The following is a 15,597-nucleotide window of genomic DNA, read 5'->3' on the forward strand; positions in this document are numbered from 1 at the left end:
CGCACTTCAGGGAACACATAACCCCATCAGCGCCCCCTTGTGGTTAACTCCCAAACTGCAACTGTCATTTTCACAATAAACAATGCATTTTAAATGCATTTTTTGCTGTGAAAATGACAATGGTCCCAAAAATGTGTCAAAAATGTCCGAAGTGTCCGCCATAATGTCGCAGTCACGAAAAAAAATGCTGATCGCCGCCATTGGTAGTAAAAAAATTTTTTTTTTATAAAAATGCAATAAAACTATCCCCTATTTGTAAACGCTATAAATTTTGCGCAAACCAACCGATAAACGCTTATTGCGATTTTTTTTTTTTTTTTTACCAAAAATAGGTAGAAGAATACGTATAGGCCTAAACTGAGTAAAAAAAACTTTATTTTTTATATATTTTTGGGGGATATTTATTATAGCAAAAAGTAAAAAATATTGCATTTTTTTTCAAAATTGTCGCTCTATTTTTTTTTTATAGCGCGAAAAATTAAAACCGCAGAGGTGATCAAATACCACCAATGCCTCTCACCTACAGTTGTCTTTGTGTGACACTTATTGTATGACTGTATAAAATTCAAAATAGATTATAGATTAAAAAAATTAAACACAGATTGCTCAAAGGAGTTCTCCAGGTTTCCCCTGCCACAGAAAAAAGGAAAGGGACACGCAGTGTAACTCTTTAGCATTAGACCTCCATATCTGACTTTAAACTCTGCTAACTGAAATACAGCACAGTAAGACCTTTGTCATACAGTGGGAGTGGAAAGAAGTACAACGCAAGAAGAAAGAAAATAAATAAAAATAAAAAAGAGATTCACAAAAAAATGTACAAAAACTAGTACTAACTTGTATCATAAAAAATGCTGAAATTAAATTGCAGTATAATAAGGAATATTCTTTTGTTGCATATTATATTTATAAGTATGCATAACTGTGTAATGAAATTGATTAATATAAAGCATAGAGTTTTGCATTTTGCAGCAGATTTTGCCATATGTTATAAGACATTAAGATTTTTGACTTCCTGTACTTAAATGCCTAACAAGTAGCCATTTGCTGGGTAAATATGTTTTTTATTTTTTTTGTAGACGGTCCATCAATCGCACATGGACCCGAAGACCTGTGTCTGAGATTGGAGAGCTAAATAATGGTGCTGTACAGACCTCTTCCATCAGTGAGGAATTGATGGGTAATTTTCTCTATATTTGTATCTCTACTTGCTTTGATATACTACTATTCAATAACTATAACTGAATTCCAACCTGCTTTGTCTTAGGAACTAATATGGAATCAGTACGAGAAAACCAGAGCCTTCATTTGAAAAAACTTAAAACGGCTGAACTTCGGCTTGCTGATGCAAAACAGAAGATGAGGGAGCTGACAATTAATATCAAAATGAAGGAGGAGCTGATTAATGAACTTGTTAAGACAAGTGAGTTGCTATTCCATTAGTCCCGTGTATGGCTTTTGTAAGTCCACGTGTGTGGGTTGTGGATTGATTAAAAGTGGCTTTTCCTGCCGCCTTATGTCCTGCTTTAAAAAACCTAAGACCCCTTTCACATGGGCTGTCGATCAGGTCTGCCTGTCAGTTTTTCAGGCAGACCTGATCGAACCCTCCATTCAACCCTGTGAAACGGCGGATGTCAGCGGTGACATGTCCGCTGACACTCCGCCGCCATCTGAGCCGATTCTGTCTGCCAAATCCAGATGGATAGTGGTCCTATTTTCCATCTGTCTATTGGATGGGATCAGATCTGATCGGGTGCAAACAGACAGGCGGACCATTTTCACCCGATTTCCCCATAGGGGCGAGCGGGACTGGGTCATTCGTAGGCACCCGTGTGAAAGGGGGCCTTGGGTTATTTACCTGCTGAAGCTAAAAAATAAAAAATGTAAGCCCTCCAATTGGGACTGAAGTCTTCTGTCTTCTATCTTTAGCCTTCTCTAATACAGACAGTAAGGTTGCTGGTTTCAAAATGATACACCTTTTGATGGTTAGATTTGTACGTGATGATATAAATTCATATTATGTGAACCTTGCCTTTAGACAAATTTTTGTTTGGGCTTTTTGCAATAATTCCTGCACAGAATGTGGGACCATTAATCCCCGTTCACATCTGGCGATTTTGAATCAGGGACAGAATTGCCGCAAGTCTGCCCACCATTTCAATTTGCACTGCAATAGCGACAAAATGCACCATGTGTGTTTGGGTGCCATTCATTTTTAATGAATGGCACCAAATCTGGGCTGACTGATCTGGATAGCTGCTATGTAGAGAACAGCTCGAGCAGTGGTGGAGCGATGAATCGTGATCAAAGTCAATGCAAGAAGAAATGCTCCAACAAACCTTATGCCGGCCATACACGTTTCGAATTTCGTATCTAAGAATTTTCGTACAAATTTCGCACCATTAGTGGGCTGCAGCAACAGCCGATTTTTGTGCGGCAATCAAATTTGAGGAATCAGACATGTTGGAAATGTTTTGAAAAACAAATGATTTTCTAATCAATGATGAGAGAATCGTGCGAGAAATGTAGGGGGAAAAGAAGATTCCCAGCCACGAAAATTATTTTCTTTAGCAACATGAGGTGAAATTGAAGGTTTGGTCATCCAAATTTCGAAAATCAATGGTGGCGTCATCGAATCACAAAAAAAAAACTTTCTGATTTTGAAAAGAAAATGTGTTCGAAATTCAACCGTGTATGCTTTACAGAGAACTAATACGGCTAGCAAAAATTGGTTAGACTTTTCTTCAGCAGAGCTGAGGACGCTAACAGGAAACCAAGCATACTTGAGTAAGAGGTTATGCTGGGCTGGGTTGGATTCCTGGACGGTTGTGGTTCTCTTCTATGACTCACTTCCTTCTCTTCCATTCCTTCACTCAGGTACAAGATGGGCCCTCTGGTCAGACCCGCTGTCTCAACTTTGGGGCTCTTGTCTAGATTTTGTATGTAAAGATGTCCCTCAAAGGATATGTTGCTACTACACTTTATTTTTCTACATATATGTGTGTGTATATGTATGTATGTATGTGTGTGTGTGTGTGTGTGTGTGTGTGTGTGTGTGTATAGATAGATATATCTATCTATCTCGCACACACTTTTTTTGGGGTGGGGGGTAAGTATTTAAGTTCAGTGTTGGATGACCTAATGGTCACTATGGTGGCAATAATTTAATTATTATGCTTATAGGTTGCCCAGGTAGATGGGAGGGTGCTGTCCTGCTTGACCCCTCTGCCGATTGCACAAAGTTGGCCTGATGTAAGGCCCACTGGTTGTTTGACCTATTGGGGACATATAGGAATATGTTTCTCAATAATAGTTTTCATGGATTCAGGTCTTAATCCCTTAGCTTTAAAACATGCTATTAATGACCTGTTGTTGACTAGGGGTGCAACGGATCGTCACCGATCCGTGATCCGAACGGGCCACCCTGTTCGGATCGGCACACCACGCGATCCGGAGCCTCGGCCATAGGAAAGTCCCCGGCTTCGGCCTAGCTCCGGAGCGTCGGCCATCTTGCTCCACCCCCGTGTGCTTGCCAGAGCCCAATGCATAGCGTGACACGCCTCCCCGCACAGCGCGCTCACTGCAGACATGTGGAGACAGCATCTGTGAGCTCCTGCAGGTAGGAAATCCGTTGCACCCCTAGTAAGCATTGTAATGTTCAATCTGAAAATAGCAAGACAGAGGGAGATAAGGGGCCTGAGGTATTTGTGGAGAGGCCCCCTAACAGCTGCATCTGTAATGGGAGGACATGGGGGCAAGTGGACATCTTTCATTACACCCAACAGAGTTTTTACCCTTAAATCCAGTATTTGTAAATCCGACAGGCTGTTTAAATGTTAAATTTAATGTGAAAATCAGAGGTGTTCTGTCACATTAGCAATAAACAGTCCGTCGGATTTCCAAACACTGTATTTAAGCACATAAGCTCCGTTTTGTGTTGAGAATAACTGTGAAATCTAAAACTCTGGTGGGTGTAACAAGATTTGTCTTTTTTTTTTTTTTTTTTTGCTGATCCGAAAATGATCCGATCCTCGACTCCTGATCCGAGGATCGATCCGATCCGTGAGTTTTTTGATCCGTTGCACCCCTATTGTTGACTGTTGACCGTTCATGTCGTCAGAGCCATTTTGTACTCTATTGTATTAAATTACAACATTTAACTGTAATTCTGAAAATTGAATAAACAGATTGAAACAGAAAAAGTGCAGGGCTGATAAACAGGAGACCTTGCTTTCCCTGATTTGAATTTTAACTTTAGCCAAGACCTATTTCTCTATAAGGAATGCAGCTTTATAGTAATAAGCAACCTAGGGTTATAATACCCCCTACAGGAGAAATGGACACTAGCTACATAGAAACTGGAGGCCAGCCCCTTAGAGCAGTGGTATTGAATTAAAATTCACTGAGGTCCATTCGGCAAAGTTTTCTTCCAGTAGAGGTCCAAATGTTTGAGCAATGATTCAGATCAGAGCCCTCTGCTTCTTTATTACAGTTCTTCGTGCTGGTTCACACCAGAACGTGGTTCGGGAAAGGCGTGTTCAGTGCTTGTTTTCCACGCGTGCTCAAAATGCACTACCTGTGCAATCTGCAGTGGGTGTCAATATATTCCGTCTAACACCTTGCGATTTGGTGCAGCGTGTTTTAAAAAAGTAGTGCATGCACTTCTTTTTATGCAATTTCAGCCCATTCAAATAATTTGGCATGGAAATCGCATTGCACTGTATCGCACAAGTGTGAACCAGCTGTGACATAAGTGTCCTCAGTCCCCCTTCACATCAAGATCCCCCACTTTGTATTACAGTCCCACCATCACAGTAGTCTCTGTCCCCACCATTTCACTTCACCCACCCCACTGTAATGTACTCTGCCCCCCACATTGTAGTATCCTCTGCCCCCCCCCCCCCCACACACACACACACACACAGCACAGTAATATCCTCTGCGCCCCACAGCTGCTGGAGTTAATTTTTCATGTTAACAAGCTGATGATTGGTTGCTAGAACCACTAAGCAACCAAGCACCAGCTTGTTAATAAAGTTAACTTGGGCAGCTCCAGCTCCCGCCCTCCATCCAGAACTGTTCTGCCTCCCACTCTCTGTTTTGTTTTGAGGACAGCAGCAGCGGAGGGGGGAAGAACTGGCTTCTAAATGGTATGACTGTGGCAGTCCAGATGGGATAGTGACTCGGTTCAAATCCAGATTTGAAATGTCCACCATTTAGTTATGCCTGCTCTAGAAGATATAACTCCTTTATAGCTGCTCAGTTATGCCTAATTCCCTTAGAAGAATGGATGTCTCCTTCCTCTCTGCTGTAGTTTTCCACTTGAATTTTCATTTGTCTAGCATTTTCTACTATTAACAGCTATTGGTGGATTCAAATATTGAGAATTCTTGAAGTCTCTCTAGCTGGCCAACGAGTGCAGGTTTTCCCAATGTATTTGGTATACTGGTTATTCCTGCTGCAGTCAGCAGTGACATCCATTCTGTGTTCCACTTAGCACTGGACTCCTGCAGGCACTGATCGGGTATTGTTACAGCTGGCAGGGCCGCATAGGACAATCCATCCATCAGCAATTTATAGTATGGATAGAAGATTCTATATGTGATTGGTGAGCTTTAGCCTCTAGCTCTATAAGAATTGTGTAAATTTAGTAAACAGAATCTGAATCTTGAGGACGAGGTATGGTCTGCATTAGACTGACTCATAATGAAAAATTATTTCAAACCCTACCTTCAGTCTGGCTCTTGTAACTGCATACCAACCTAGACCCAGGTATACTTTTGCTCTTTGTAGGTCAGGTGACAGCTTCCTGTGCAGTAAAGGTAACACATTCTAATTACTTAAAGTATAAGTGCAGAGGAAGTTCACCTATCATGTGTGCTTCTATGGCTGACCAAACAGACCCCCCCCCCCCCCCCCCAAAGATTCACTTATTATTTAATTGTTGTAGAATCCTGGACAAGGCAATTCGTGATTTTAAAGGGTCACTAAAGGAAAACGTCATTTTTTGCTGAAATGACTGTTTACAGGGTATAGAGACATAAAAGTTAACTGATTCATTTTAAAAATGATTAAAAATAGATAAAAAACCAATCATATAATGTACCTACAGTTTAGTTTTGTTTTTGCTGTTGTTTCCTGGTTCTCTGATGTACAGAGACAAAGAGCCAATAGAGGGCAGTGAAGGTTTTGCAAAACGAAACTGGATTGGTGCTGAGGGGTTTTAGACACACCTCCTTGATTAGTGACCACAGTGAGAAATCTTCCAGTACTGTGGTGATCAGGAAACAGACAACCAGGAAGTGTCCAGAACAGAGAGGAATTACAGCTACTTCAAAGCAAAAACGAACAATTAGGACATGAAACCAGGACTGCAGTAAGGTAAAGGAAGCTATTTAGCTAAAAAAAAAAAAATTCCTTTAGTGACCCTTTAAGCCTAAAACTTAATTTTCCTTTTTTATATGTGAGGGGATAAGGACCCAAAGGGTACATTCTTGTACATATAGATGCAAACATTTATTTTATAGCTCACCTGACACTTAGGAAACTGCATGTCAGTAAATTGAACTTTACGCGCACTTGACCAGAAGTACTAGAGTCTTTCAAGCGAGTCTATTATTGCTAAAAGCTTTGAATTAAGGCTTTAACTTTAATTATCTGTAATTGAAGTTATTCTCGTGGATAAATCCAAAGGACTGTCATCCAGATGTCATCCCAGACACTCACAGATCAAAGCCATATCAGAATACATTTAATGATGGTATTTGTATTTTAATAAATGTATTAATGATCACTTGCACAAAGAACATTTGAATGCACTTATCAAGCACATATCATCCTGTTGGTTTCAGATGTTTTGGACTGTAAGTCCAAATTCCATTGACATCAGGTCAGTTGTCAATATACTGGAACCGTGTCTCTCAATGAGCACTGCTCTGTAGATAGGCCTTTCGCGAACTTTTTTTTTTTATGTAAAACCATACCCCGGAAACATTATAAAAAAAAAAGTGAAAAATGGTCATATCGTATCTGGGGGAAGTTGCACAGTATACCATTTTACATCCATGTTTGAATGGAATGAAGTATAGCACTGACAGAATGAGGTTACTATTTAGGGATATAAAGGGAGAACCTTAAGCAGAAGTGAAAACAAGAATAGTGGAAAAAGAGAAAAATAAAAGTGTGCTTTTTGAGCTAGGGGGGTTGTGGGAGTGGAGGACAGATCAGGTAGGGTCAGGGCTGAAGGTGCCATGATGTACCAGACTAAATTGGATCTTCTTGGCTCCCTCAGCTTTTGGACAGCAAGTTTTTATTGTATATTCTTGAGAATAAATATATTTTTTTTAATTATTTTTTTGGTCCATTAAAACTGAGTAGTTCAAAATTGGTCCTCTGTGTTTTAAAAGATGCAGTTCTTCCATCATCTTGAGTTCATTAATTTGTGTTCACCATAATAGTAAGTAAGGGATTCTTGTAGTGGTATTTGGAGAGAGTCACCAGCAGAAATAAGCACTGCTGGGTTATGCCTGAGATTCACATAATTTAATTTGTGAATGATATTTGTCACTTTGTAATTCTGGGTATTCTCAAAAGATATGATGGAATGTGCTAATGACATTGTTGCACCACCGGCTGGTGGGAGCAACATTCAAAAATGCTTTATAAAGGTTGGCCGGGACCCTGTGCCATCTGGCTAAGATTTTACAAACCAATTCTTGCATTTGGTATAAAAAACCTTGCTTTATGGGCAAAATAATGAATGCAATCTCATTTGTCTGAGATAAATAAGGTATTAAGATCTTTTTATCACTTCTGGATTAGTGAGGGTACACATTTCTAAAAGGGGTATTTAGCTTAGCAAAGGATGTCGGTATATGTCTGATTGTTCCTCACCATACAGCTCCTCACCCCAGGATGCATATTTGATCTTATTAACCACTTTAGCCCCGGGCCTGTTTTTCAGAGTCGGTGTTTACGAGACAAAACCATTTTTTTTTGCTAGAAAATTACTTAAAACCCCCAAACATTATATATTTTTTTTTCTAACACCCTAGAGAATAAAATGGAAGTCATTGCAATACTTTTTGTCACACCGTATTTGCACAGCGGTCTTACAAGCGCACTTTTTTTGGAAAAAATTCACTTTTTTAAATGAAAAAATAAGACAACAATAAATTTGGCCCAATTTTTTTATATATTGTGAAAGATAATGTTACGCCGAGTAAAATGATACCCAACATGTCACGCTTAAAAATTGCGCCCGCTCGTGGCATGGCGTCAAACTTTTACCCTTAAAAGGCGACGTTTAAAAAATTCTACAGGTTGCATTTTTTGAGTTACAGAGTAGGCCTAGGGCTAAAATTAATGCTCTCGCTCTAACGATCGCGGCGATACCTCACTTGTGTGGTTTGAATACCGTTTTCATATGTCGGCGCTACTCGCGTATACGTTCGCTTCTACGCGCAAGCTCGTCGGGACGGGGCGCTTTAAAAAAAATTTTTTTTGCTTTTCGCATTTATTTTTATTTATTTTACAATTTTTAACACTGAAAAAAAAAAAAAAAATGATCACTTTTATTCCTATTACAAGGAATGTAAACATCCCTTGTAATAGAAAAAAGCATGACAGGTCCTCTTAAATATGGGATCTGGGGTCAAAAAGACCTCAGATCTCATATTTAGGCTTAAATGCAAAAAAAAAAAAAAAAATTTGGAAATGTCATTTTTTCAAATGACAAAAAAAAAAATGTTTCTTTAAGACGCTGGGCGGGACTGACGTTTTGACGTCACTTCCGCCCAGCGGAGCTATGGGGACGGGCGAAGGAGATTTTTCCTTCAGTCTCGTCCCCGCTCAGCTGCCGGATGGTCGCGATCTCCTCCACCGCTACCGACGGCTCCGGTAAGCGGCGGAGGGCGCGGAACAGCGGCGGGAGGGGGGGGGGCCCTCTCCCGCCACCGATAACGGCGATCTCGCGGCGGATTCGCCGCGGAGAACGCCATTATCGTTAACACGGCCGCCCACAGAAGAGATGAATATCTCGATTGTGGCAGCAGCTGCTACCGTTACCGAGATATTCATCTCTAAAGTGATGACGTATAACGGCGGTGGGCGGTCGGCAAGTAGTTAATATGGCTGATGAGCACCAAGAGAAAAAGATGCATCACTTGCTAGAGCTCCACATGGGGGTGTTTGGAGGAAGAAAAATGCTGACTATGACCATAAGAACACCATCCCTACAGTCAAGCAGGGAGGTGGAAACATTATGCTTTGGGGGTGTTTCTCTGCTAAAGGTACTGACCTTGCAGCATTGAGGTACCAATGGATGTGGCCATGTATCATAAGATCTTGGATGAGAACCTTTTTCCCTCAGCCAGAACACTGAAGATGAGTCATGGATGGGTCTTTCAGCAAGAAAATTAGCCCAAAACATACTGCCAAGGCAACAAAGGAATGGCTCAAGAATAAGCACATTAGGGGCATGGAGTGGCCTTGCCAGTCTCCAGACCTTGGTCCTATAGAAAATTTATAAAGGAAGCTGAAACTTCGAGCTTCCAAGCAACAACCAAGAAACGTAAGGATTTGGCAAAGATCTGTAAAAGAGTGGACCAAAAATCCCTCCTGAGATGTGTGCAAACCTGGTCACTAACTACTAGAAATGTCTTGCCTCTGTGCTTGTCAACAAGGTTTTCTCCACCAAGTGCTAAGTCATGTTTTAGCTTGCGGATCAAATCGTTTTTTGTCCCACTGCAACTCCATTTGAATCATGTGTTTTTTTGGTTGATATTCTGTCTTTTAAAATACACCTATGATAAAAAATTATAGACCCTTTATTTCTTTGTAAGTGGGAAAACTTACAAAATCTGCAGGGGATCAAATATTTTTTTTCCTTACTGTATTTTCTGATTTAATAACGTGTTTTCAGTTGGGTCTATAGACCCATAGATATTGCCTGAGCTATTTTCTAACATTTTTTAATTGGGTAGTATTTTAATTCTGAGGGTGTGCGTTTTAATAGAGTAGCAGCGGAAGGGCATTCATCACTAGGAAAATATTCCTACCACACCACAAAGTCCTTGTGGTATATATCCAACGTTCCTGTTTGAGACCTTGTACTATTGTTACGAAGTTAACTTTGTATATTAGTAAGGTAGATCCCCAGATATTTAATGGAATTCGGTGCTAATTTTAATGAGAAGTTTGCTTTAATAGTAGCTTTATTAGTGACCATTCTTGAAGACGGTGCTGTTAGGCTGAGAGCTTCAGATTTTTAGTTGTCAATTTCAAAATTCGACAGATTCACAAATTTGCAGAATTCTGAAAGTTCAGTAGGAGTCTCAGTTGGGTTCTAAGATGTGTATGTAAATAGGACGAGAGTGGGCACTTTATCTGGGCTTGATTTGTAAAGTGAAATAGTCTGATGTGACTGCTGAGGGATGTGGGTATATGGCATTGATCCATTTGTACATGTTGCTACCCAGGGCAAAAAAGTGAGGTATGCTACAGCTAGTCTACCCTGTCCATATTTCATTTAGGCATCTGAGGAGAGTAGTATGATCAGTATTATCCAGGTTTGGGCTAAGTGTATGCCGTAGTAGCGTTGTCCCTGGACCACCTGTACAAGATCAACAATCTGTAAAATATGTGAAAAAAATCTTCAGATCAGTATTTAAACTGTAAGTTCACCTTGACAGAAAATCTGTGAGGTGAACTTACACTGGACCCCCTTCCCATTGCACTCCGTCCCGCTAACCTGGAGTCCGGAGATCCCATGCACTGACAGATCGTATTGCCGGGGATTTAAAATTCTTTCCTCTTTGCTTGCGGTGACAGGACGGGCTACACGGTTTTTGTTTGGTCGGCGCTGCCCATGTGACGGCGCCGATTCCTAATATAACCTTAAGGCTTCTGTGGTCGAGAAGGATACTATTGGAAAGTTTGATTATCTGACAAAGGAATAATCAAGTCTAGAAATAAGAATTATGTGCCATGCAGATGATGTAATCAAATAAAGTATACACAACTGTAATATGCTCAATAAAATCTTCTTTATTACATGCTTCAGAGGAAAACAATACAGAGATGTTGCCGTGTTTTAGCCTTGGTAGGCTTTGTTGTTGTACGCTACAAACAACCTTTTTGTAGTGGTATTTCCAGCTTTTTCCAATTATGCTTCAGAGTCCTGTAAACCAAGGAATCTAATATGCAAATGGCGAGTTCTGCTTGGTAGTTGCTTCTCTGTCATGTCCTGTACAAATGTGGTTTATTACAAATACACTGTAAAAGGTTTGCTTTAAAGGAGTTGTAAAGTCTTGAGGTTTTTGTGGTGCAGCTGCCCCCCCAGAGTCCCCCTTTTACTTACCTGAACCCAATCTTTCCAGCAATGAAACCGATCCCAGCAGCTCCAGTCGCTGTCTCGGGACCTCATTGAGTAGATTGATAGCAGCAAGAACCATTGGCTTCCGTTGCTGTCAATAAAATCCAGTGACACAGGAGCTGGGGGGCGGGGCCGAGTCCTGCTGTCTGTCAATGGATGCAGCAGCAGGACTTGGAAGCACGAATGCCCCCATGGAAAGTGGCTCTCCGTGGGGGCACTTGATGTGCAGGAGGAGCCAGGAGCGCCGCCAGGGGACCCCGGAAAAAGAGGATCGGGGCCGCTCTGTGCACAACCCTTGTACAGAGCAGGTAAGTATGACAAGTGTGTTTTATTTAAAAAAAAAAACAAAAAAACTTTACATCCACTTTAAGATGGTCCTCATATCTGCAATCCATTAAACAGATACATGCAAAAAGCCACTGCATTAAAACCCAGATTGTTGAAGTTTGTGTTGGTGACCGTTATAAACATTTATGGAGCCATGTTTGCTTGTGATATGATATGCTTGAACATATCCACATACTGAACAATGTAATCCTTGTGTAAGGTAATGGTGCTCAGTCCATGAACAAGCATTATTCTGTGAAGATTGCCCACCTGGAGCAAGAAGCAGATCAGGCAAAAACCGAATTATCGGAAGCTCAGAAACAGCTGCAGGAACTGGAGGACAAAGAGTCAAGGGATCAGGTTCAAAAAGCAAAGTTACAGAAAGACTTTCGTAAGAAGATGGAGGCTGCAAAAATAAAAATGCAGGTAGGGGTTTCTATATGGTACACAAATCCTTTCAGCATTCATTGCTAAATATTGTTCCTGTTTACAACATCAGATTGTGCAGCGCTTTAGAGAGTAGTATTCACATCAGCCTCTGCCCCTAGAGAGGCTTACCATCGACTGCCTTTGCCACACACAAACATGAGAGTTTAAAATAAAACAATGCTGTTATTTCTAGAAAGATAATCCTGATCGGGTCCCTGAAGAAGCCCATGCCAACATGGGAAACTCATCCAAGTACCCAGGATGTAGGGCCATCGTGCTGACTACTGAGCTACTTTGCTACCCAGAAAATAGTGTAGGTAGCATAAACATAAAAAAAATAACATACTGTACAAGTTATTAATGCCCTGGGTAGTTTTGCTGCAGAAAATGTTCCACTTCAAACTGAACTACAGAAACAATTTTGGGCCCTCTGAGCTTTTTTGCTATGATATGCAAGTATGCTCAGTACACTTACCCCCTCCAGTGCCGTGATGTCCACACTCCCCTCCATCACTGGTGCTTCCATTTTCTGGCAGTTTTCCATGTTCATTGGCCAGGCTGGCAAGATGGAACTCCTACACTTGTGCACATGAGTTACTCAGTCATGGCACAAAATTATGCCATACGCTACTCATTGTACTATTAGAGGGCAAGCTCGGGACAAACATTTGTTACAGGTGGCATAAAATGCCACCTGTCAGCATTTTGTTTGTAAAACTAACTATAGTTCTGATTTAAGTGTCCTTTACCTTTTCATTGTTAGAATGAGATGCTATCAACTGAAGTAATTAAAGGATTATTCAAAAAATGTTGTTAAAAAAAAAAAAAAAAAAACTATGCTGTAGTTATGTATATTGTGTAAGGGAAGTAGAAATTTAAATATTGTATTTTAGCTATTTTTTTCCACAAGCATCGAGAGGTGGTCAGGTAATATAAAGAAATATTTTTTTTTCTGCTGTCCCAGGCTCGGGCCTATGCATAATGTGATAAAACCCATCTGTAATGGTGGCAACTCTAAAAACAATTGTACTCTAAACAAACCCTTATGCGGCGTATACACGGTCAGAATTTACGATGGAAAAAGTCAGACGGAATTTTTTCATCAAATATCGAAATTCGAAAATTTTACGTTGTTTGCGTAAGTCGTCCATGAATAGGGTTTTAAGTCATTTACGTCCACGTCGTAACCAATAGGACCGTGCGGCGTACTTTGCCGCAATGTACACTGGGATATGCAGGCGGATGGCGCATGCGCCGTTCGTAAAATACGTCAATCATGTAAGGTCACCCCCCATTACCATAAAACACGCCCCCTCAGCTAAATTTGAATTAGGCGCCATTACGCCCGCCCGGTTTACGCTACGCCGCCGTAACTTAGCAGGCAAGTACTTTGTGAATCATGTACTTGCCTCGCTAACTTACAGCGGCGTAGTGTAAACACGATACACTACGCCGCCGCAACGATACGCCTGCCTACCTGAATCTAGCTAAAGATGTGTAATAATAAGAAAGGTAAACAGATTAGACTTGTTAGAGAAGTACATGAAAACATGTTACCTTTCCATTGTTTTACTTCTGCACAGATAGTACAGAAGAAGCAGCAAGACACAAAAAAATTTGCAAGTCTTTCCGTTCAGAATGAGAAGTGTGTAGCAGATGCAGAAAAAAACATTCTGAACATGCGACAGCAACAGAGCCAATTACAGAAAAAGCTAAAAGAAGAGACTGAGAAAAAAAGGAAACTTGAACTGGCTGTTCAAAAGGACCAACAGCAAATCAAGGTAAACAGTTGTGCAAATACTGTACGGACTCACAAACGTGGAGCATTAAAAAGTGAGATTAACAAGAGTCCAAGTGTTTCTAATGCTTGTGCACAAAAAGCCCACAAGACTAAAAATAAGTAACATACATGTATAATATACTTCTTGTATGTGTCTGTGGTCCTCCTTCTTGCAGATTTTATATTTGTTAACAGTCTAGGTCAGTGGTTTTCAACCTTATTGAGACCAGGGCCCGGTAAATTCTTCCAAACCTCCCCACCCCCTTTAACAAAGGGCTCTGAATGGGGCTGTGTTTGTTGTAGGGGGATGAAGGTTCTGGAGGGAATTAGGGCACTGTGCAGCAGATTTGGTGGTCCTGTACTGGATGAGGTTTCTGAAGGGATCTGGGGGCAACTGTGAGGCTGAGATCTTAGAAGGGAGCTGGAGGTCTCCACTAGACTGGGGGTTTTCATGGGAAATGTGGAACATTGGGTGACACTGTTTGTAGCACTATGGATGGCTGGAGGCTTTGCAGTAAGCCAGGGGGCCTTGGGGGTAGAGGGATCACACTGCGGGAGGTTGGTAGACACTGTAGGGGACCTTTGGGCACTGTACAAAGTTGAGTGGCACTGTGGATCACTATGGGATCTGGGAGGCTCTGTGGGATGTTTAGGAATCTGCAGGTAGCTGAAGGACCGGTGGGAGGGAGGCCATTTCCTGGCAGTGGCCCACTGCCCAGTAGTTGTTAACCACTGGTCTGGGATAATGTTACAAATCTAGGCAATCTGAACTGAGCATTTGATGAAAAAATATCTGCAGTGCACAGTGGTCATGTTTCATGAAAAGTTAAATATACGATTTCTAAGCAGCTTGACTTCTAAGCAAATCTTAACTTTTCCTGTAAAAGCAAAGCTTATTCCTAGGTGATAAATACAGCGAGGGCATTAAAACGTATTGCATGCATTTAAGAACAAAAATCTATCTGTAGATTGTGGATGTTTACATTCTTTAGGTTTGTACATAAAACCCACTTATTGAACTTTTTTTATTTCCTAAATCTTGTATTATGGGCTGCATCCTTTAGTCTGCGGAATATGAAAATGTACGTAGTGTTTGCAGTGTGTGATATAGAGTTTCCCATACCCTCAAAATGCATGTAAATGAAAAGAATTGTACTGTTTTATTGAAAGGGGTACAGTTTAGATCACTGTAGGTTGCATGAAGATGCTGTGCACAGAAACTCTTGAGTGCAGCTGCATGAGTGCACTTCCATTAGACTTCAGTATAAAAAACATCCAGATTACTAATCCCTCCTCCTTTTCCAAAGACAACTAGCCTTTTTATTCAGGCCTTTTGTACAGGGTGTCCATTATGTTGCTCTTCCTGTCATGTTACTCAATGGCATTTAAATCTTCTTCTGTTGGCACTTCAAAGGCCACCTTTGGAACCCTACTGAAGATTTTCTCCTGTCCACTCTTACTTACTGTGTTCCTTGTTGCCGTAACCTGTGCAAGGTGAGTGTTTGAGTAGCAGCCTTCACCTGACATACAATGTCTCTTCTGCATTAAAATTTCTAGCCTGACTGTATGCCAGTGTAAATGGAGCTGCACATATGCAGCTCAGTGCAAAATTTGCCGGTATGACTGAATTGCCAGGCATGCATGGGAGTGATGCCACATCAGCCCACCCAATTAAAATGGCTGGAGA

General features: G+C 41.0%; 1 protein-coding gene across 1 annotated transcript in view; it reads left to right on the top strand.

Moving 5' to 3' along the window:
* The window catches only part of KIF27 (kinesin family member 27), a 91,068-nt gene that overhangs the window by 33,750 nt on the left and 41,721 nt on the right, over positions 1 to 15,597 (top strand). The window contains exons 8-11 of the mRNA XM_040355550.1: positions 1,080 to 1,180; positions 1,268 to 1,423; positions 11,922 to 12,127; positions 13,714 to 13,911. Coding sequence (XP_040211484.1) covers positions 1,080 to 1,180; positions 1,268 to 1,423; positions 11,922 to 12,127; positions 13,714 to 13,911 — 661 coding nt within the window. The remainder of the gene's footprint in view (positions 1 to 1,079; positions 1,181 to 1,267; positions 1,424 to 11,921; positions 12,128 to 13,713; positions 13,912 to 15,597) is intronic.

This window comes from Rana temporaria, chromosome 1 (assembly GCF_905171775.1).
Source record: "Rana temporaria chromosome 1, aRanTem1.1, whole genome shotgun sequence".
Taxonomy (NCBI): Eukaryota; Metazoa; Chordata; class Amphibia; order Anura; family Ranidae; genus Rana; species Rana temporaria.